Source organism: Solanum stenotomum, chromosome 9, assembly GCF_019186545.1.
Source record: "Solanum stenotomum isolate F172 chromosome 9, ASM1918654v1, whole genome shotgun sequence".
Classification (NCBI taxonomy): Eukaryota; Viridiplantae; Streptophyta; class Magnoliopsida; order Solanales; family Solanaceae; genus Solanum; species Solanum stenotomum.
The window spans coordinates 55459478-55483747 of record NC_064290.1 but is presented as its reverse complement, the minus strand read 5'-3'; the positions used below and the strand labels follow the sequence as shown (position 1 = coordinate 55483747).

The 24270-nt window shown below is 32.1% G+C and overlaps 4 protein-coding genes and 1 pseudogene across 5 annotated transcripts; all 5 read right to left on the bottom strand.

Moving 5' to 3' along the window:
• Positions 1–1306: 1306 nt before the first annotated feature.
• On the bottom strand, positions 1307–2055 carry LOC125875524 (uncharacterized; annotated as a pseudogene).
• A 39-nt stretch (positions 2056–2094) lies between these two features.
• Positions 2095–3016, bottom strand: LOC125877679 (uncharacterized). Its single transcript, XM_049558906.1, has 2 exons — positions 2506–3016; positions 2095–2321 (listed from the first exon to the last, which is right to left on the bottom strand). Exons 1-2 carry the CDS (start codon positions 3014–3016, stop codon positions 2095–2097), a joined length of 738 nt encoding a protein of 245 aa, XP_049414863.1.
• Positions 3017–9559: 6543 nt separating this feature from the next.
• LOC125876708 (uncharacterized) lies at positions 9560–11065 on the bottom strand. The gene is made up of 4 exons (XM_049557935.1): positions 10588–11065; positions 10162–10302; positions 9917–10075; positions 9560–9775 (listed from the first exon to the last, which is right to left on the bottom strand). Exons 1-4 carry the CDS (start codon positions 11035–11037, stop codon positions 9659–9661), a joined length of 867 nt encoding a protein of 288 aa, XP_049413892.1. The 5' UTR covers positions 11038–11065; the 3' UTR covers positions 9560–9658.
• Positions 11066–14108: 3043 nt separating this feature from the next.
• LOC125876934 (uncharacterized protein At4g15545-like) lies at positions 14109–18045 on the bottom strand. 2 transcript variants are annotated; one of them, XM_049558226.1, is made up of 9 exons: positions 17630–18045; positions 17435–17503; positions 16355–16408; positions 16036–16099; positions 15835–15900; positions 15478–15744; positions 15146–15191; positions 14984–15062; positions 14109–14872 (listed from the first exon to the last, which is right to left on the bottom strand). In XM_049558226.1, the coding sequence occupies exons 1-9, from the start codon at positions 17924–17926 to the stop codon at positions 14780–14782; spliced, it is 1035 nt and encodes a 344-aa protein (XP_049414183.1). In that variant the 5' UTR covers positions 17927–18045; the 3' UTR covers positions 14109–14779. The 2 variants fall into 2 exon arrangements, with proteins under 2 accessions (XP_049414183.1, XP_049414182.1); XM_049558225.1 differs by having other exon boundaries at positions 15829–15900; positions 17630–18042.
• A 516-nt stretch (positions 18046–18561) lies between these two features.
• On the bottom strand, positions 18562–23014 carry LOC125877810 (uncharacterized). The gene is made up of 3 exons (XM_049559078.1): positions 22589–23014; positions 20006–20194; positions 18562–19482 (listed from the first exon to the last, which is right to left on the bottom strand). The coding sequence occupies exons 1-3, from the start codon at positions 22769–22771 to the stop codon at positions 19072–19074; spliced, it is 783 nt and encodes a 260-aa protein (XP_049415035.1). The 5' UTR covers positions 22772–23014; the 3' UTR covers positions 18562–19071.
• Positions 23015–24270: the final 1256 nt, after the last annotated feature.

Sequence of the window (24270 nt, the reverse complement as noted above, 5' to 3'; positions counted from 1 at the left end):
AATGTGCTTCCTCGTTGTGGAACTATGGGGTGCAAAAGATCCAAGCCGATGCCACTAGTGATAGTGAGGCACCAGAAAGGCCAATCAGGATTCACAGAGATTGCGATAGTAGTGAAAAGATCACAATTAATTAGAACATTACTAAATTTCTGGGTTTTTTTTTTAATATGCAAATGACATGCATAACAACCTTTACTGTTTTGAACTTCCAGTTTTTTGATTGTAATATACTCATTTGATTGATTAAGTCTTTTACTTCCTTGTTTTTGTTAATTTCATTAAATATGCAGTTTAACACTTTAATAATTATACAAACTAAATTATACAATGTATATTTATACATTAACTGTATAAATCTATGTGTATTTTTTATGTTGTGTATATGTATACACTTATTGTTGTGTCAAGTAAAAAAAGGAAAGATAAAACTTACGTTTATACAGATCACAATGATAAACTGAAGTTGTTGTTTGTGGATCATTGGACTGTATAATCATGTGGGTCATTGGACTGTATAATCATTATTTTTATAGTTTTTGTGTTGATTCATGTCTTCTACTGTTTACTTATACAATTTGTGGTTGTATAAATGTATAATATTAGTATACACACATTTATGAGGCTTATACAATTGTGGTTGTATTTTTTATGTTGTGTATATGTATACACATATTGTGAGGCTTATACAATTATCAATAAAATATAAATATACACACCACTTAAATAACAACGATTTTTATACATTAACTGTATAAATATATGAGTATGTTTTATATTGAGTATATAAATATACATTTGTTAGGATTATACAATTGTTCATAAAGTTTACTTATACAAATCAACTTATACAATGTATGTTTATACACTAACGGTATAAATCTAGGAGTACATTTATGTTGAATATATACATATACATTATTAGGCTTATATGATGTTCATAAAGTATAAGTATACAAACCTAACTAACAACATATATTTACAGATTAACTGTATAAATGTCGAAAGTTTATACAATCTTTAATTCCCTTAATTCATTATGAATATTCATTTTCTGTTCAAAAAGGGAAAATCAATATAACTAATACAAATAGAATACAATATTCAATAGCCAGCTTATACAAATATAATAAAATAAGAGCATGAATACAAAATGAGGATAAAAAAGGATCACAATTAATAGGACATAACAATTTTATTCCATCATCAACATTCCAACTCATACAGTTTAAACACAGAACCAGTTTAGAATAACATTCAAGTATCTATAAAATTGAATTTTACACTCAAATATAATCGAAAGAGCTTATTAAACTTCTTGAGGTATGTTTCTACATGAACGCCTATTATGACCTGCAACTCCACATGTGTTACGCGTATGCTTCCCTTTCAGACCAAGCAATTCACATTTTGTTTTTGAACGGGGTTTATTTTTTGGCCTTCCTGGAGGTCTTTTGAATTTTGGAGGCCGGACTTCATCATACATTATGTATTCATGTATCACCCATTCTACTACATCAGGCAATGGATAAATTGGTATCTCATAAATCTTCAAAACCATCATTGGTTTATACAAATCCGAGCAATATCCACTTTTCCGCTTTAGTACAGCCCAAGCATGTTCACATGGTATTTCTTCGTATTGAAACTTTCCACAACTGCATGTTTTATTCTTTAAACATACCACAAAACTCCTACCATCATCAGTCACATTGTATATATATTCAGTTGACGGCACAACCTGTTTCATACAAATAGATTTATTTATATGTATAAGTCTATGCAATTGTATATATATTATATATGTGTGCATAACTGATTAATTAACACTACATATACATAAAACATACCCCAATTCGTGTGCTCATTGCTTCATTTTTTTATCAATATCTTCTGAAATTTTCCAATCAACTGAGTAAATGTGCAGGTTGCCTCGTGTTTGTTGTCATGATTCCATCTCTCAAACATCAGTCTAACCTCTTCTAGAAAATTAAAAATTGGTAATTCACGTGCAGACACTAATACAACATTTATACTCTCTGCAATGTTAGACGTCATAGCCCATCCCTGATGAGTTTCTTCATGACACTTTGGCCACTACTCTTTGACACCTACATCAACCTTTTCTACAATATCTATCAACCTATCAAACTCAACTTTACTGCAAGTCTTTGCCATAGTATAAAACACAGGACTTAGCTCCTTTGATGCCTTCCTAAATTTCTTCTTTACATTACACCACAAGTGCCACATACAAGCATAATGTGGCACATTTGTATACACTTTTGTGACTGCCTTTATGATGCTCTCATTTTTATCGGAGACTACACACATATTACTCCTTTCCCCATAAGCCTCCCTTAGTTGTACATAAAACCAAGATCAAGCTGTGTCATTTTCCGAATCAATGATATCATAGACCAGTGGAAAAATATGTCCTACATTTTTATTTACATACAAATTAACATAAAATAAAAAATATACATTCAAAAACACAATGAAACATACCTGCTCTGTCCATTGTACTTGCAGCCACAAATGTTCCATTATACGGTCCTCTTAGTTGACTTCCATCAACAACTATGACAGGCCTGCAATGATCAAAGCCTTGTATACAATTATTCAATGCAACAAAAAGATACAAGAACTCATTTTTGTCTGTTTTCTTTAGACGTATATGCGAGCCTGGATATGTAATATCCATCATATACAAGTATGCTGGAAGTTTGCTGTAAGATGCAGTTGTTGTGCCTCTCAATAAAATCAGAGCCTTTTCTTTAACCCTCCAAGCCAACGAGTAATTCACATCAACTCCCAAATATATCTTTACATCACTTCGAATATCAGAAGATGTATATTTTCTCTTGTGATCAACAAGCTTAGGCTTAACTATCCCACCAATCAGCATGTTTGTCACATATTTTTGTGAATACACTTTATCCTTCAAAGGACAAGTATGATCTGTATTAAATGCTCGGATCCTAAACATTCCAGACTTGTTGATATTTGATGCTTTCATCAACCACTCACATTTATCAGAAATACATTCCAGCGTATAACTACATCAGCAAATACAACACAACATATCAATATACAAATAACTAGAACACCATATACAGTAATGTATTTGTTTGTATAAACTAGTTACCTGATTGCATTTGACCTCACAGTTTTATATTGAAATCTATTTTCAATTGCATAATTTTCCATCACAGATTTCAAAGTGGCTTTGTTCTTATTCACTCGGTCAATCTCCACGTACTTATTACAAGGATCTGAAATGACTTCATCGCAGCTTCCTGACCCCAAGACACAAAGTGGCTCTACCGATTCACCAATTGACAGAGCCTAGTCTCAAAATCAGCAATACCATCATTACAAATTGATGTAACCATATCATTCTCCTGATTTGAACTTTCACACAATTCAGTGATATTGCTACTATTATCCATTTTGCTTATACAAATTGGATACTTGTTGAAGGCATCTACAACCTTTTTAAGCATGATATACACTCTAACACCCATTTCGTTGTGAATCAACATTGGTGTTTTGCTTTCTTTAACTTTATACTCAATTTTCAACTTAATCACATTTGTATCAACACCGAGTTGCATTGCAATAACATTATACAACTCTTTATACGATGAACTTTCTTTAAAAATCACCCCCTCAATTGTATAATCAACGTAACAATTGTCATTGTCCCATCTACCGAAATGCATAACCAAAATAGCTAACGAAGCCATTTTCAAAATTTCTGTATTAAAAAAAAGTTATAAATACATATACATTTATACGATTAAGAATTTCAACAACAAACAGAACGTATATTTATACAAATTCTAGCAACTTCAGTTATTCACATATATACATATTCCAATTATATACTCATATAAACGTTTATATACACATTCTGCATATACATTTTTATATAAACAATTATATACACAAATTAAAACTTTATACACAATTATACAATTTCATACAAGTGCAGTGTTATTGTTACTTTCACAAAGTACAAATTTTTGCATTTGTATAACAATCATATATCCAAAATCATGATGAAGATGCACGGTATAAAACATACACATAATAGTTCCATATATGAATTATACATATTTTACTGAATCATATCTAAAAATCTATACGTATAAACTCTAAGCAAATATACAAATCCGAACACAAATATTACTGTGAAATGAGCGAATCTCTGATCACAAATTCAAAATAATCAACAATTTCATTCAGAAAATTTCCAGATCACAATTTTTTCTAGATTACAAATTAACTACACAAATCATAAGTGTTAAACTCTGTTTCGAACAAAATATACACCTCTCAATATACATTCAACTTAAATTGATGATAGTTAAAAAGGAAATCTGATTTTGAATACATGTTGAACACCATCTTCGACAAAAAAGGCAAAATCAGAGTATGTTTTCGTCATGAAATTACCTCTTGTTGCTATCTCTACAGTCCAATGATCTCGATTATTTGTGTAGTACCGTCAATAGCTTGATCCATTTTCTGAATTGAGTTACAATGGAGTTCTTACTGTTGAAGATGACTAAGAAGGAAGGGAATTCGAATGGAACAGAACGTGCGTGACTTCAGTGATTTTTTTCCTTTTTTTTCTAACCGAAATTAACGCCTTTTTATTTATTTTTTTAAACAATCAAAATGTATTAAAAAAAAATTGACTAGTGAATATACAGAAAGACACATCCATAGCAAACTATAATTTTGCTACGGACAACAATTTTACAAAGTTTGCTATAGCATACAATTAGCAATTTTTTATTTGCTATACGTAAAATTTTCTCAAAAAACAATAGCAAAGTAAAAGTAAATCCGCAAGGCAGGTTATGTCACTTAATTTTTATAAAATTTATGATGTTGAAAATATAAATTCAATTCATAATCCACAAGTTATGTCTTGTAGGACGTATGATGTAAGAGACATAAGTTTTGTTCATAATCAACAAGTTATGTCTTAGAAGACATAATTTAGTTTCTATAGAATTTAGGTTGATTAAGTTCAATTTAAGAACATTATGTTTTAAGAGTTCATAACTCACAAGTTATATCTTATCAGTTACAAGCACAACTTAGTTCCTACAAAACTTATGTTGATAGAGAAACCTAAAAATTATGTCTTAAGTTATTAAATACTACACAACTAATTTTGTCGGACGAAACAAAAGTTACATTGTGAAATTAAGCTACAGTTAATGGTAGTTTGACCAATAATTTTTCATTAAATAAACAATAGGAAAAGAAAAATAAAGACCACGCTGAAATAGAGACAATCCGAGCAAAAACTTGTTTTAAATGTCACAATTGATGCCATTGTTGGGTCATTTAGCAACTAAACTAACGTAAAAGCTTAAATTTTATGTGAAGTTATATATGATTAATGTTCAACTAATATCTAAAGTTAAATTTTATAACCGCATATCTGAAATTGTAAGTCCGAAAATTAACTACTACACATACAATAGTCAAAGTTATCATAATGAAGAAGCTAACTAGCTTTTGAAGAAGAGTCCACCACCTTCCCAATTTGGAATATATGAACAAAGAGAAGTTCAACTTTTTGCCAACCTTAGCTTGTAGTAGTCATGGTCGATCCAATTAATATTTACCAAAAGCATGGAGATTATGAAGATGTGGCTTTCTTTGATATATATATGTGGGTCACAATTAATTATATATATGGTTGTTTAATTTACCACCGACAAATGTTAGGGGGATAATATATAACTGATCCTCCATCTCTTTCTAAAATATATTAAAGTTTGATATGATGTTGATTGCCATATATATCCACAGTATATATGTTCATGAGAAAGTTCTATCATGGAGTACTCATCAAAGATTTCCAGAAACTAACTTGGCTATCATGTTATAACTATAGCTATTTATCATTTGATCCCACCAACAAACTTGTTACTAATTAATATAACCTTCCCTTACTTCAAAGGACACTATACTAAAGTTTGGTTACTTTTGTAATCATCGATCGATCACCATATATATATATATATATATATTTGGCTATGAATGAATGATAAATCAAAATTCACTAAAAAGGTACTAAAATCAAAATAAAAGTCTAATAGATCAAGGAGGAGTAATATTGACAACACAAATAAGAGGATCAAAATAAAATTGAATTATAAAATCAAAATTTTGTCTTTGTACGTAATTTCTATCAAGAAAGACTTAATTGATTAGTGAGTGGGATTTGAAGACTTGGAAGGTGGTGATGGGGACAGTTCATTGATAATGGGGTCACTTCAATTTGAGTGCTTTCTTGCGATTGGAAGAAGGCATACTTGTGATCCCCATCTTCTTGGCCTAGCTAGGTGTGCCTATATTATTTTTTTTGTCGTCCTAGTATCTTAGAGTAATTGTCAATATAATAACAACACAATATATATTTAGCTCCATTTTGACCTCTCATTAGGTCTTATGTAAAATCAAGAGATCGATATATGGCCTCAAAGAATCAATTCTTTTGGATTGATTAATCATTTTCATTTGACATAAACAAGACTGATCATGACTGTACACTTCTACTTGTAATATCTATTCTATTTAATTAAAAACACTAATTAATACCGGAAAGGAAACATCAAAATATCAGTCAACAGAATCTATTCTTTTTTAAACCGAAAACTGTTGCTTTCTTGTACTACATAAATAAATACTAATACTACTACTATTGTTTTAACACAAAGAAAATAATTAATAGTATTCATTTAATTTTTTAGTGTAGATGAAAAATATATTCTTTAGTTTGAGCTATGAGAATTTAAGTTGGCAATCAAATGAACCCATGAGTGAGACAGGCACAACATGCAAGTAATTTGATCACCTAACATATTAGATAGACATCCTTTATAATTTTCAAGATTACAAATCAAGAAATCGATAGAGTAAAAATTAGGAAGATGGATGATATAAAGGTAGAGGTAGTTGTTGTTTGTTGCATGCACGGTCACCCGAAAATGCTTCCTAATCTAAAGTGATCTATTGCAGAGGATCGGAATAAAGTACAAAACACCATATCAGCAGCCCTAAGATATATATTCATCATATAGTAGGAGTAATATAATTTGTACTTAATAATATTATATATGTCGAAAGAAATAAGAATAATTATTCCCCTATTATATTGTCGAAGCTAGGCTTTATCAAGGTCCATCTTTTTCAAAGAAAGAAAGCAGCTGCAGGAATAAAAATAATCGAAATTCTTACCTTTTTAATACATTCAACGTTATAATGATGATGTTCATTCTAGTTAAGTACCAAAAGATGCTTAACGGTACCTTACAAAAGTAACTCCAAATAATCGCTGGATACAGAATTGATGCTAACGTTGAAAATAAAGTTGTTTTGATTCTTTAAGGTAATCAAACCCTTTTTTATTAGATTCTAATCTAATAAACCTTTTTCTTTTTTTCTAATTTCCTTTTAATCTACACTATTTAATTTGGATCACATCTAACGTATTAATTGATTAGCTATACCTAAGCTAATAAAGTTAGCAACCTTTTACTGTTGTTTAATTAAGATATATTGAGTTTTAATTTGGATGATGAAAGACGTGTGTTCTGTATAGCAGCCAATTAGATCTAGTTCCTATTAAACCTTTTTAATAGTAATAACTATGGTGTGTCCAGACTATTTTCTGCTTACATACTTGGACTATATATTTAATTTATAAAGTATCGAATAACTTTGTCCATCCACTACGAGGAGAAGAAAAAAGTGATGAGCAATTTTTATTGTTAAACATCAATAATCCACAGCTAATCCTATATATTAACGATTATCAAAAAAATCTTGTTATATTAGCTTATGGTTATTTAACGGTAGATTATTCTTAGCTAATTATACTCCTTTTAATTCTTATAAGACCATCTCCAACCCACCTCTATTTTACTCTTCATTCTCTATATTTGGAGAGTAAAATAGAGAATGGGCACTCCAACCCACCTCCATATCACTCTTCATTCTTCATATTTAGAGAGGTGAATAGTAATTCTCCAAATTTGGAGAACTACTATTCACACTCTCTATTTCACTTTTTGAATATTATATTTTATTATAATTTTCTATTGCTTTCTAATTAACATATTATTTTACATGTAATGTCATTAATAAATATCTAATATTCATAATTCTTTTTAAATGTAATATTATATTTTAAAAAATATATTATTTAATAAATACTACTTTCATCCCGAATTAATAGTATTTTAATTTTTTCTAATTTTTGACAATAATATAATTTGATTTTATTATTAATTTTCACTATAAAGAATACACAAAATTAAAATGATAAGATGAAAAAACTAATTTAAAAATACAATACATAATATGATAATTTAAATACAAGATAACAATACAATACATGACATAATAATTTAAATACAAGATAAAATGCAATACATAACATAATAATCAATTCGCGATGAAACAAGAATCATGCCAAAAAGATGTTGAATGTGCATTCGGAGTTTTGCAATCATGTTTTGAAATTATTGCAAGACCGTCACGTGTTTTGAAAAAGAAAGTGCTACATGATATAATGACTACATGTATTATACTGCACAACATGATAATTGAGGATGAACATGATCTTAATGCACCAATTCAAGATGTCGTAGAGGCTTCAACTCCAACGACAGAAAATGTGGTAGATGAAAATCTTCGGTTTGAACAATTTTTAGCTAGACATAGAAAAGTTAAGGACAAAAATGCTCATTTTGAACTCCGTAATGCATTAATAGAGCATTTATGGGAGCAACGTAATAATTTCAAAAATTGAGTGTTTATGTAATGTTTATGTTATTGTATTTCACTTTTATTTGAATTTGTCCATTAATTTGTATGTTATATAATATTTTCTTGCAATTTATGTTATTTAAAAATTTAGAATAAAATATAATTTTATATTAAATAGATCGCATGAAAATTATATAAAGTAATTATTGGGAAAAAAGAAATAAAGGATTTATATTATAAAATAAGAAAATAAGAATGAAATAGAAATAATAATATAATATTGAGGAGAGAGAAAAAGATTCATTTTAGAGAGTGAAATAGAGAATTGGATTGGAATTGGTTATCTGAAAAAATAGAAAACTCTATATTTGGAGAGTAAAATAGAGTATAGGATTGGAAATGCCCGTGGTTAACTGTTTGAGGTCCTTGATAGAGTGAGCGAGGAAGGTAATAAAGAAAAAGTATAAGTTCTTCTCTTCTTTTATCACTTAGGAGCCATGTAACGATGAATCATCATAAATTTATTTTGGAAGCTAAGTTAGTTCAGTATAGGAAGCATCTCAGGTTTAACTAGATACAAAAGATAATAATTTAATTAAGAGTGTGATGTAGACAGTTTATCAATCCTGATATAAGTATTTGTGAAAAATGTATATAGTATTTTCAATGTGTCAAAAGAGAGATTAATGAGGCTAGTATTGTTTATGCAATATAATCATTCTTTTAGAGGAGGAACAGTTGTATATCAAAGGAAGTGGAGCTCAACTATTCATTCATTCATTGATAAATAATGGATGGGAGTACATCAACTTTATAATTAGAGAGAGACTTAAGTAGTGGAGTAATAAACAAATGGCTATCAGCTTATGAAATTTCCATCATAGGAGCTACCTATATAAGGTATATACATAAAATTTGTGATTGCCTCTTCTACCCAATTCTCCTGATCATTATAATGATCACCACCATGTTTCATCTGCAAAATAAATAAATAAAATCAGATTTTTGTGCAAAAATATTTAGGATCGTTGTTAGAGAGCTAGATTATACTTATAAAATTAATTATATTCAGACGAATAATTAAGATGGATGATTAAGTAGATAGAAATGAATTAACCTGGATTTGTGGATTATGATCATAGCAAACATCTTTGTCTTGGTGGTAATTAACATTCCCCTTGATGAGGACTTCATGATCATCACAGGCTTCATTATTCTTTGCAAATCTTCCACGAACTCGAACACGTTTGTCTGCTAGGGTTTTGCGACAAGCATACTGTACGCCCACATTATTTAAATTAATTCATACATTAAACTATATGCTAGCTATACAATTAAAAATATCAAAATAAGGAGATGTACCTTAATAGTTTTGTTAAAATTCCTTTGATTTCTTTTCTTGAGGTATCGGAGAATTCTGTCCTTTCTTTCCTCTTCTGAGTACCTGCCGATCTTCATTACCGGCGTTTCTTTGATTTTTGGACTTGTTTCCCTTTGAGCCCCCTGTCAAAAACATAAATACATATTTCTGTTAAAGAAAAAATAAATAATCTTGAGCCTAACTCAATTTCGAAAAAAAATAGTGAGGATTATCAAGGAATACATAAGGAGACAACTCCCCAATATTCCATTACCCAACGTGTTTTTCTTGACTTTCCATGCACAAAATAGCATAGCTAGTTTAATTTGTGACAAAATAAATATATGTTGACTATTACTAGTTAATAAATAAAAATATTTTCACTCATGCTGAAAACATTTGATGATGTATAGAGGAAACAAACGTACCCAATTATTGGAGGAGGTAACGAGAGGACAAGAGGACCAGAAGTTGGATTCAAAAGCATGGTCAGTATTTTCATCCCAAGATTCACAACCCTCGTGGTGTTGGCCGTTGCATCTGTTATTATTGTATTTGTCGACTGCATAAACCTGATGAGTATTAGTACTATAGTCACTAGAATTAGATGATGCTGGTAGTAGTATCGGCACCGTCATGTCGGAAACCCCTAGCCGCTCAGGGAACCATGGCATCATTGAAATTGAGGGTGGCACATAATGATCTAGTGAATTTATATTCACTAGTTGTTCATTAATATTATGTTCATAAACTGAAGTACTGGGGGTTATTTGGGAGAGAGGATTAGTAGTAGTAGTAACAAGAGAAGAATTGATGAATTCATTGGAGAAAACGCCATGACTAGTATAGTATTCATGATCATGAGGAGTGAAAGCCATTCTTTTTATTCAAAAAATGGCTATACTGATGTTTTTAATGAGTCAATTTTTGACTTGGGTGGTCGATATGGATTTTGTGCTCTTAACTATTTATAGCTATATTAAAGCTTTTTGGCAACTTGCTCTAGCTGTATTCTCTATGTTTCTATATATTGTCTCTTACTTTTTTCTATTTTGTTTATTCCTGATTAATATTATACCACGTCTGAGCTTGACATAGCTGACTAATTTATGTGTTAGTTTTATGAATTATGCTAGCCAAACTTTTCCATTTTTAGTTTATGATTTATGAATTGTTTTGGTCAAGCTTCTAAGTAAAAAAAATGATGATTTAGTGTGAAACACAGTAATTAGTCTTTGCTAGCGAAAACACATAAAAAGAACAAAATATATACTGAAAATATAATTAAGTAAATAAAGGTGTGTTATTTTTAGTATCTTAAAATTTTAGATGAGATGATCATATACTTTAGCAAACAAAGGTAATTGGTTTGAAAGTCACCAATTACTATCGCCAAAAAAGATATACCCATGTGTTTGGCTTCATATATAAATCATACCCTGCACATCTCGAGGGGGACACAATTAAATAAATCAAAGTGTAAACGGAGCGAGCGTGTGGAAACATAATTATATGAATAAAAATATCCGTCGTCTTAAACTTTTGAATGAAATAAAAAGGTGCGTAGATATAACTTCTATTACTTTCTAATACGGCATCTAATTTAAACATATTCACGTCCATGATTATATTTGATGCGTTAATATATGGTGTAAATATTATCCACAAATACGGCTTAATTATTAGTGACATTCATTTGAATATATATATATTCATACATACATATATTGCAACACTACTACTAATACAAATAGTGGGGTAACCTTTTACCAATGGAGAAAAAAAGATAAATATTCTTGTAGCTCGTGATCATATCTCTACCAAAATTTTCATCTATTTCCAATTTTATGCTACTATTTATTCACCAACAGTACAATTATCTTCCTGTTTGAAGCATTATAAGGTATAGTTTGAATTTGAAGCGTCTCATTAAAGCTTTTGTGTTAATAAGCAATAAGCTGCATAAAACATTCATTAAGGTATCAATTTGTTATTGGATAAAAAAGGTGGCTAGGGAAAATGCAGGCGGGACTCTATTCACAAGAGCTCAATAATATTTTCTTTACAAATTCTATAAAACGTATCTAATTATTAACTAAATATCAAACTGTAAATTCAATTAATATCATAAATTAACTTAAAGTCATTATAGAAATTTATAAATTTCAAATCCTAGTCTGGGGCAGTGCAAATGTGTTATTAGTGATGCATATGATGATATTGGAACATGAAAATATATATATGTAGAGATTTAATTAGTGTGGTAAAGGAATCGTAGTGAAAAAAAGAGAAAGGTGAAATAGGAAAAAGAGAGGGGAGGGGAGGGGAGGGGAGGGGCGGGGGTCATGTTGTTACTATTCTGATGCTGTTGAAAAGTTTAGCACTAATAATTTTGTGCCTACTCTATAGACTTAGAATCTAACACATGGGTCTAGATCAAGATTTATCAACGTACAATATATACCTCCTATCATGCTGCATCAAACTTCTTTTTTATTTTATATATATATGCCTCCTCTCTTTGGTTACCAGTAACTATCATTTTACTTACTACTCTAAATGTTAATGAGAGGAAGATGGATTTTAATACACATCTGAATATTATATGTTTAAATCTAAATACATGCCTGAATATACCAAGGTATCATATTGAAATATAAATACTGAGATCTTAATATAATGACAACAATATATGTAGCTAATGAATGGTGGTGGTTGACCATATATAATGATGGTTGTTGTGGTAATGGTGGCTGATTGACAGGAATGTGGTTGTTGATCCTGGTTAATGAAATGAGGCAACAATTTTGGCGAACAAGTGAAATGTCAAAATCCTTAAACTAATTAATTAATATATTAAGACTTTATTATAGATCATAATCATTTGAATCATATGATATGTAGTCATCTGTATGTGCTATTAGATCTGGATAATTATTAATTGAAGGAAAACAGTTGCCATGATATAATGTAGGCAAATAGTTAAAGGGAGGAAACAATAACATGTGTTGCAATCTTAGAAAGGAATCAAAATGGATATAAAGAATCTGTTCCCAATGCAATACCAAAAAGAAATAACAAAAGAGAAAAACACAAGAGAGGAAATATGTTTTCTCTCTTTTAGCAGCCTATTTTCCGCAAAAAGCATGCAGTTAAAGTGAAAAAGGGCCAAGTATCAGGTGCTAGTGCTACGATTTAAGGACTAACTATATATCCTATACAAGAAAAAAATAAGACTATGAAGAAAGAACAAGTTGAAAAATGGTACCACTTATGCTCCAAATTGCCTCAGTAAATTCATTCAATCTTAGCTCAACAGAACTAGCAGATACCCACAAAGGATTTGATTTGACTAGTTTTTGTTCCTCCTTGGTTCTAATCCTACATTAAGCATATGATCTCAGATCAAAGAAAATGAGCTCTTTAATCTCAGATTCCTTTTATTTCTCCAAGTAAAGCTTTAGCTCCATTATAGAATTCGGACTCAAATTAATGCATCCTATCACTTGCTTATTGATATGTTTTTATTCTTTGAACAAGAAAAAGGAAAAAGAGCTTCTAGTCTTTATAAGATCGCTGCAGCTATTGGGTTATCCATTGATTTAACATCGATCATAAAAAGATACCACCTTTCTTTTCGTAAAGGCGATCAACAAAAATCATACAGCAGTATTCTTGTTCAACAAATATATATTGAGAATCTACATGTTCCAATTCTTTGCACGCTATTATCAAGGCATGATTATCCTCTTGTCAAAAAGTAGGATCAATTGCTTTTCCAGCCCACATGCAAACTATGCTGACTTTTTCATCTCACTACCTCTTGACCTTGGCATTGAATTATTTTTAACTTTAATATTTTGTGTTTACTATGTATAGTGAGGAGAAAATATTGATAAGTACCAATCAACGATACAAGTTCGGATATGAACAGAGATCCTGCAATTCAAATGAAACTGATAGTGTGTTGTATTAGATTCTTACAGTAGATACAACTACAGCATCAGAGTTTTGGTTTGCTAGTTATGGATGCTAAGTATCAATCGTATACCCTTCAATTTACATATTAATGTCCGCATGATAACACAACTAGTGCCAATACTGCAGATACTCATTTCTCCACAGAAGAAAATTTCAAGTGAAGCAGAAGAAGATATACATACCCATACCATACGCGTGCAAATGAAAGAGCGAGAGCAGCAACAGAAGGAAATTCAACTCACGAGTTGATTCAACTGCCATCTGCTGGCACCACCCGCTCCTCTCAGATGTGCCACACGTGACGGTAAAATTGAAAATGCAAAACTGAAATGAGAGAAAAAAAGAAAGGAATAATTTACAGCATGCATCCATGATTTAATGAGAATTTAAACATGAGATCATCGACTCATCAGCTAGCAATAGCACAATCAGTACCAATCTCAATTGTTTGAATTTCTATAAGGTTGCACCTCAAAAGATTTCTGAGCTGATGTTTAGCGATACTGCACCTCAAGTTGGAACATAGCTCAAGAGTTTCACAAGTCAATTGGCCAACTTTAGATCACTAAGCAAGACTTATGTTAAATGTTTAAGCTACCATAAGATGGGAATATACACCCAAGATGACTTTTTGTACTGTCAACGAACACCGCGGTTAAGCATCCCTTGGAATGATAGATAGAGATCCTTGTTATCCATTCCAAAAATCTCTTCTGCTTTTTTCAAAGTTTCCTAAAATAATACGATGTGCAAAAAGAAAAGGCAGAAAAGCATTTAGATATTGAACTAAGCAAATACAAGGTAATCATAGGACAGTCTAATAACTAAGATTATATTCATCACCTCACGAGATTGCTTTTGAGCATTTAGTTCCTTTATGTTTGCTAGAAACGCACTGAACTGCTCATAAGACAGACGACTCCTGAATCAACACATGCTGATCATCAGGAGAAAGATCGTTTGCTCGAAAAAATTAAAAAGAACAAAAGTCAAAAAATTAGATACCTGGCTTGACGGAAGAACTCCTTCCCATCAGCTCGAGGAGTTTGAGCTTAAAATTCACATACATGAACTAATTAGTAATACAACAATTTGTCCAAATGGAAACAATATCAGCTAGAAAAGGTAGTCGAATGTTTGTTACACACGTATAGAATCAATCTTACACTTGAGCAAAATCGTGTATATAGTGTAAATATTGGAGTCAACACGAGTATGCATCTCATATAAAGAATGACTCTCTATGTGTGTAATGACAGAAGTGCAGATCTACAGCAGTAACATTTGTACAAGCTTATACAAGGACATTGGAAAGAAAAAAGATAGCTCTTGGAAACCTGGTTTCGGCCGTGCCCTTGGAGGAGAGTTAGCTGCTGAGGACTGTTGACTCGACTGTTGACTCGAAGGATAGAATGAAGACATTGAAACTCGGCGTTGAAATTGAGGAATTGTTGGAGAGGTGCTGCCAGATGTCCTCCGAGGAGATACTGCAGCAGAACATCGTCTGGGGGATACACTAGCAGAAGTTATTTTTGGTGTGTCACTTGGAGTAAGCAGTGGTGTTATGTAAGGGCTGGAAAACCTTTGCAAAGCGTGCTTTGAAGCTGGATCCAAGAAAAAAGATATAATAATTACACAGCTTTCACAACATTCTAATATTATCATGTAAGAACATGTAAAGTCAAAACCGTCACCATTACTTCCTCTTCCGTCTACAGAACCACTGAAAGAATGATGCACTGTGTAGCTATTCACCTCCTCTGCAAAATAGAATTATCAAAATCAAACTCAGAACATGAGGTCTCCATAGCTTGAAACAGCTAAAGTTACATGATATCTGGAACATGAAAAGCAAACAAAATTCAAAGGACTTAAAATGTCAATGGTGAAATTACCTTTTAAAGGATATGACTTATGAACAGATTGATCATAAATGCCAATATCAACAGTTTCAGCTGGCTGCCATGGTGAAAAAAGAAAAGATCATCACAGTCGATAAAAGAAAAGAAGAAAATTCTTGTAGGGAAACAAAACTTTTAAAAAGAAGAGATTGAGCCTCAAGTTTTTGTACTGTCCTACAAGTCAAATGGAAATCACGTTCATTCTTGTTTAGAATATTACAGATTATACCCAAATTTTCTTTTTGCAAATGCTGGTGACCTTCTAATAATGCTCTCAAAAGAAATGCCAAAAAATGAATATTATGAAACTTACAGATGAGTCATCATCACTCAAAGACTGCACCAATTGCCTTTTAAAGGTCTCCAACTGTTTAAACAAAAAAGGAAGTAAGTTCATGCAGTAGAAATGAAAATAGCTGATGAATTAGCCTATGAAATTTCCGCTTCCAATATTCTTTCCTTAGAGGGATGACAAGAATACTGTCCAATACCAGGAAAAAAGCACTGTGAAGGAACCGAAAGCATATAAAGCAGAAAACATAAGTCTCTGCTTTTAAATTTTTTAACACATTCACATTCACTGGCAGTATTTAACAAGTATAATAACAATTTTAGCTGAAATAAAGGGAAAGGATCCTTCCCTTCCATGTGTATTATAAATGTCACTAACGGTAAACTCACAAACTGTGTGCTTATTTTTTACATTGTCATCAGCCATCCAGGAAAAGTAAATCATCATGAAATGAGCTCTACTTCAAACATTTAAATGAACTTATTAGCAAGCAGTTTACTTGCTTGTATTCCATATAACACAAGAGCAAATTAATTCAATTGCTGAAGTTCTTCATTTGCATCCCAAGAACAAAATGAAGCATGGATGCCTCCCCTCCCCCTCCTCCCCAAAAATTATCTCAGGTTTATAAATTGACACCAAGAACATGTTAGACCAAATGTGTGGAAGGGAGACATGTAGTCAAGCATATAGTTTTGCATGATTTTTCCAAATCAACTAAGCAAGTAGCAAACGTTCTGTTTCATTGCAATCCCAGACATATCCACAGATGTTAAAAATGGTGTTTTTTTCCCTTCAAGATTTTTTATGATGGTCAGCTTAAGCAATACTACAACTAGTTTCCAGAGACTTAGCCTAGTAAGAGTTACTTTAATATTACAAGAAAAAGAACATCTGTTTCACTAGCCTTGCTGGTGAATTGATCATTTAAATCAGCAATTGAAAGTAACCCTCAAAAGTTTTTCAAAAAAATATACCAGAATAAGCTTAGAAAGGCTAGAGCATAAACAGATAAATAAAAACCATGATTCATGAGAGAGTATTCCAATAATTGACCATGAGAAGTCAAAAAAATAATAATAATTGAAGAAAAGTATTAACCTTTGCTAAGTCGCGACCAAGCTTCTTTGCAGTAAAAGCCAGATTATCTCTCTCCTTCGACAGTTTCATCTTTTAATTCCCAAAAAAAAAAGATTAATTTATTCTTTTGTTAAAAAAAAAAAAAAAGATTAATTCCCTTTAAATGGAAATGAAAAGCAAAAGCAAAAGCAAAAGAAGTGATTTTTGCAGAAATACATTATCTTGGAGAGTGATGTTCAATCGCAATTCGGCCTGGTGACAGGCCTGTTCAAGCTGAGAGACCTTATCCTCGAGGTCGAGGATGACGCGATCCTTTCCGTTAAGCTTCTGTCGGAGCCTGTCCATCTCAGACTCCAGGCTTGTAACGCGAGAAGCGATTGCCATGGAGGTGATCTTCCGGGCAAGGTCCAATTGGTCATATGGGTCCGTCGGAATAACAGAAAGCATTTCATCGGAAAGGTGAAAATCCGGGCCGGCATTCCGTCTGCTTTCGATGATGCTGTTCTCCGACATCTCCAGAATTTCCAAACCCTAATTTCTGAAAATTGAGAGAAACGGGGTTTGGAAATGGAGGAATGTGTGTGAGCTAGGCACGACGACGATGCTTTTTGTTTTTTGTTTTTGTTTCCAAAAAGGATCTATCTGCGGTGGGTTTGAATTTTAATTGGGTTTCCCTCCAAAGGTTTGGGGTCTTTTTCTGTTTGGGCCCCCGGTCCATGTCTTTCCATTACACTAGAAAACAAATACATATACTGACTTTTGGCTAAATTTAGTAACAAAGGGCGGCCTACTGCTACTATACTAGGTGATGAATTCAGTTAGCTTAGACCTTATATTTGTCGTAAAAAAGAAAAAAAAACTATTTCTGCTATGTGTACTTGTGAATTTAGGTTCGACATTATTAACTTTAAATTCTGATTTTAACTTTGTCTAAACAATAAGTTTGTGTACTTGAACTTTATCTCTAAATAGATAAATAAGGGTAAAGTTGCAATCAAACCTTAATTTCAAATGCTACAATTAGTTTTATTAACGTACTTTGAACTTTATCCCAAAAAAAGAAGAGGAGGGGCAAAGGTGACTGCAGATATTATTAGTACTTAATTTAATTTGAGGGGATTATGATTCTTTATCAATACAAAATATGCTTTGCTAATGTAAAAAGATACAACACAACCCCAAAAGAAGAAGAAAGGTATGTTCCTCTTCACATTGATTTAACGGAGAAACACACTGTTGGTGGTCTCACAAGTCATTCATTCAACAGAATCATGCATCCAAAGACGTAAATCTACAATGTGCCACCAAAGAGAATTGTACAGCCAGCAGCCTGGACACCAGTTTTCCGGAATGGAAAACAATCAAAACAGCACTAGAGTCATAGTAACACTGCCAGAACCATCTCACTCTGGCAGATGATATCCCGGTTTTTGTTGCTCTCTCACTTCATATAAAATGTACATTGTTTATATGCTCACAAGTATAAGGTTTCTATGCTCACAAGTACAAGGAACTATCAACATGAGCCAGAGCTTCCACGTGATGCTGTGAATGAAACAAAGTTAGCATCATTTCGAAGCCCAATAGACTTTCAGCTCTCTTCATATGAAACAACAAAGAATTGTATGGCCCAATTTGCATTAAATACTTTCTTCGTCTTACTTAACAGCTCGCACACCAATAGTTTTGACACGGAATCTATACTGAGGTTGAGAATCATCGTCATCATCATCATCATCGTCATCTTCACTAGACTCATCTTCAACCCTATCCCATCTAGAATAGTCAAGCCGTGAATGTCCTTTTGGCTGTGGGATTGCTTCCCAGCTAGACGACTGTTGTTCAGACGATTCCATTTTTGGAACATCACTGACTTCAGTTGTCTGTTTGACACTTCCAGACTCGGCTTTTATTGTGGTTACTTCCACAACATCTCTTTTGTCTTCTCCTACATCAACTTCATTGGTTTCTCTACTTGTACATTGTTCTTCCCAATCTACCTTTAAGTCATCATCTTCATCATCATCTTCTTCAAGCTCTGCTTCATCTTCAGGTATTGGAGCAAGTGACTTTCCTTGAACAAAAGAAGAAACATCTCTAAATTACCATCTATGAAAAGGGTCAGATAGACGAGGAAAATAATCTCGTTTACTTTGAACACTTTTAGCCCAGAAATGAAGTATCATGAAACCACTACTCTATATGAGCACATAAATTCGACTATATGGTGACTCAATTACAAAGGAGGAAACAAAATCAGAATGTAATGAGAGTCAATTCATTTGCTTGACCAATTTATGCCAAAAGTCCGTCCTAATTTGGTTGATGTTGATTTCCCCTAAGAATTAGCAAAGATATGACAAATGCTTTAACTATGACATTTTGATTAAGTTAATGGTAGCATACAAATAGATTTTTGAAAAAAATATACATGAAAACTTTACTCCATCAAGCAGCACCATAATGTAAGTAGAAAGAAACACATACCCATTATAGTTAAGCCATAGACAGAGCCGCAAAGGGTAGAGAGGAGTTGGTGAAAAAAGTATTCAAACATAAAAAGAAAACCCAAGAGAAAGGCAGAATGACTACCAATTGTGTCTTCAGACGGGCATGGAGGTTTTGATACACTTCTGATGATGGATTCAACTCAATTAACCTGTTGACATCGAAAAGTGCTGAATGGTACTCCTTGAGGGTGACTAAGGTTTGAGCGCGCAACATCAGCGCGCCTGTGTGTTTTTGATCAAGTTCAAGCACCAATGTACATTCATCTGCTGCCTGCAACATGAGATAATAACCAACAGTAAAGCACTGAACAGATAAATCCTCCCTCTTTTCTCTAATTTATCTTTCTTCAAACAATAACAAGAGGAAAATACAGTATGCTGCAGCAACACAAACTATAGAAACCAGGCATCATTTTTATGATAAAATATGCTCAGAAAAAAGGCCATAAATATCTGACAAGAGACACGTTCAACGCTGTTGGAGTACTGTCCATTGTTAGGATCATCATCATCAACTGCTTCAAGTTTAACGGTTTACTAAAACTGAGACTGAGTGATCACTTCTTCTTCCGCTCACTCATATGCTTACTACATTATCGATAAAGGGAAAACCTAAAATAAAAAGAAATTGTTCAAGCTAACTTGGATATTTCTATTTGCTAATAGGAAACACAATATGCTAGTTTTAGTAATTAATGAACAAGTTATTAAAAAAAAATTGGCTGTATTCGGGTATCAAGCAAACCTTGGATACATAAAACTTTGCAGTTACCTAGTTATCAATTATGTACACAGCCCGGTCACTGAAAACAAATTACTAACATCCACTGGCAGAGCTACAGCCTTGGAAGGGTGGTCAGCTGAACACTTTTTGCAGGAAAATTATATTGTTTGTAGAGCTGAAATATCGTTTTTAACATACAATTATTCACTCTTGTACACTCTTGACACAACTGAGAGTGATAGCTCAGCGGCCAAGGGTGGTCTGACTTTCTAAAGAAGCACGGGTTCGATTCCTACAACTATTATTTGTGTACATCTTTTTAAAAGTAAAATAGAACAAATAAGGTGAGTCGTTCACTAACTCTTGCTGCTTGTGCTGAGAAAATATACCCTCATATTAACTATTCTTCTTAACGGATAACAAGAAGACAACGAGAAATATTTTATTGGTATCAAAAAAAGGGGAAAGTATTTTTCATTAAAAAGCTACTCCCTCTTTGTCAGTTTATGTGATATTTTTCGCTATTCAAGATTCAAACTATGTAAGTTTTCACCAATATTTTAAAATGTTTTATTTTTATCATATTGATATGAGAAATATCATAACTTATAGTAATTTTCGTATAGTTAAAATATAGTGTTGATTTAATCCAACTTAGCTTCAAAGATTAATTAACTTGACACTCGGAAAGCAAAATAGATCATATAATTTGAAACGGATGGAGTATTATCTATAGGCATCACAAAACTAAGCACAAAACATACTCTTTTATTTCATTATTCGAGATCTAACTCAACTTCAAAAGCTAGCTCATGAGGGGAGAACTTCTCAAGACCATATAAAGAGTCTAAATTCTCCTCATCCCACTGATGTGGGATTCAACACCCACCTCACACTTAGATTGGACACCTGGAGCGTGGACAAGTTATAAGGGGACCCAACATCGGTAAACCACAAATTGGAATGGGCCTAGCTCTTATATCACGTTAAATGGACCTTATAAAGAGTCCAAATTCTTCTCATCTCACCGATGTGGGACCCAACACTTATAATACAATTTGATCATTTTTTAGGCAATTTCGTAGTGCCTAATGTAATGAAGAGATATTTAGTATTGTTTCTAATGAGTTTATTATTTAAAAAAAATTCAAGATATGAAATCTTTTCGAGTAGAATTGAATAATTATTTGGAATATGCTTTCACTAGAAGAATTTATTTCTTCTATTTTTAAGTTAGTTTTAATTTATAGGATTGTTAGTACCATAACAAGTGTTTTTATGACTTAGCTAAATATTATGTAGCTTCACTTAAAAATTCCGCGCCCATTCATGATTTTTCTTCTTTCATTTTTTAGTATTTACCTCTTCGAAGTTTGAACACCCTTCGCTAAAATCCTGGCTACGCCTCTACTAAAGTCCAATACAATATTCAGTTCATGATGTGCACATCAGTTAAGACCTTAAGCTACTCATCGAATCCCGTGTATTTCGAGATATAAAGAGCCAACCAACAAGGAAAACCAAGGACCTAGAAAACCGAAAAAGATGATTCACTGATTTGCTATCTATGGGTGTAACTAATCAAAGAAAAAGAGAAGTTGATTTATTGATTTGGAACTTAAAGCCCAAGCAAGTAGGGTCAACATTTACTATAAAAAGGAAAAAGGATATCCCTTTTTGCTTCATTTGAACTATGTTATTGCTGAAAAGAGAAACTTTATAGTACATGATGAATTCAGTAAAAGATTGAATTTCATTTTTAAGCTATTTTCTAAAAGAGCAGCCATTTGTTACCAGGGCCATGGTTTCACAACACTATATCAGCTAGCAACTCGGAACCATTGGAAATGAGAAAGGTCAAAGCATCAAGTTCCAAGTTTCAGAGCTCGAATTCAACAAATGTTTGATGTAATTATGGATGAAGATAAATAAAGATGTAACCTTTTTGAAATCGTGAAGTTTGAGGAAACAAGCAGCACGATTGCTGTGGAGAGCGATCTTTTGGGACTTTGTTTTAGCCAAAGAAAGTGCATCCGTATAAAAACCCAGAGCTTCGGCATATCTACCTTCCCTGTACATCTGGTGAGCTCTTTCGATCTTGTTGATGGTAGCTGATGAGGCCATGTTTGTATGTATGTACCCTAATTAGAAGAAATTGAATTGAATAATACAGAAAACAGCAACTTGAATTTGAAAAATTGGGAGAATTGAGGTTGAAGAAAATGGAACAATCAGTCAGAGAAGGCAGTAATCGATGGGGGCAAAGCAAATAGGGGAGCGGCAATGCGTGTATGAGCGGGAGCAAAGTTACGGGTCCACCCTTTTCCAAAATGCTTCCTCTTGTCCCGTCACTGGGAAATGAAATAAAATGAAAAACGAAAAGATCTGATTCCATTTCCCATATACTAGTACTAGTGTAGAACCATTTAATTTTGAATATTAATCACCAATAACATATTCAATTATTAATCTACTATATCCTTATTTCAACTTCTACAAGTACCTGTTTAAAGTCATTAGACAATTTTATTAAATAATATTATTCAACTAAATCTATCAAAGTAAAAAATGAGACAAATGACTAATATAATGTGTACTTCTGACAAGAAAAAAAAAACTTACTTATACGGTTAATATTTACTCCAAACAATGAATATATAATTGATATTTTATACTATAATTTTATCTTGTAATCATAATTAATTGAATATATGTAACTTCATTTCAATTTATCGCTTTATCATAATAAACAAGCTCATAACCATTTGGTGATTGAATGCGTACTCACGTGATTAATCAAAAGTTTGATTTTTGTAATTTAGTCTAGGGAGCTTGTCTAGTATCAAACTCTACAAGAGTTTTCTTCAAGCAAATAGCCTTGCCTAAGACAGTTTGTGACCATGAAATATTTGATTCTTTACTAAAACAAAACGGCAACAATGAGTTCACTTCGATTCTCATCCAAAAAGTCACAAATATCTTCTTATGCAACATAGATGGCATTTTTAGCTTAGATATCTTCTTTTTTTTATGACAAGAAAAAATTCACAGCGGCTATTCTTTGAGTGAACACAAAATAATATATTTTTAGGGCCCGTTTGGTATTATGATATGGTATCATGATATGGAATCATGAGATGAAATTGAAGTTTTGTTTGGACATGCGATATGGAATTTTTGTGTTGTATATTTTCTCATAAACATAAAAATCTCATAAGTTGTAAAACTATTAAAATAACCCCAATTGTTTATTCAATCTTATCAAATAAATAAAAATTTATAAAATCGCATAATAAATTATTACAAAGTTATTTGTTCTCCACTTAAGTAATTGTTTCATCTAACTTTAATTTAATTAAAAAAAAATTGAACATAAATTGTAGTGTACTAGTCTTTAATATAATCCTCCCACATAATACAGACAGTTTTCTCACGTTGAACTTGCATTTCTCGATCATGTGACCGAGAAGACGAACCAACATTGTTACTTTGAGTCATTTGTTGGTCAATATCATCCGCAACTATATTTTCATGCTCATAGACCATAAATATTTCATCACTTTAACAATCGGTTGGTGTGAGTTAAAGTGACTATATGTTGGTGAGAATAATAAATTTTATGT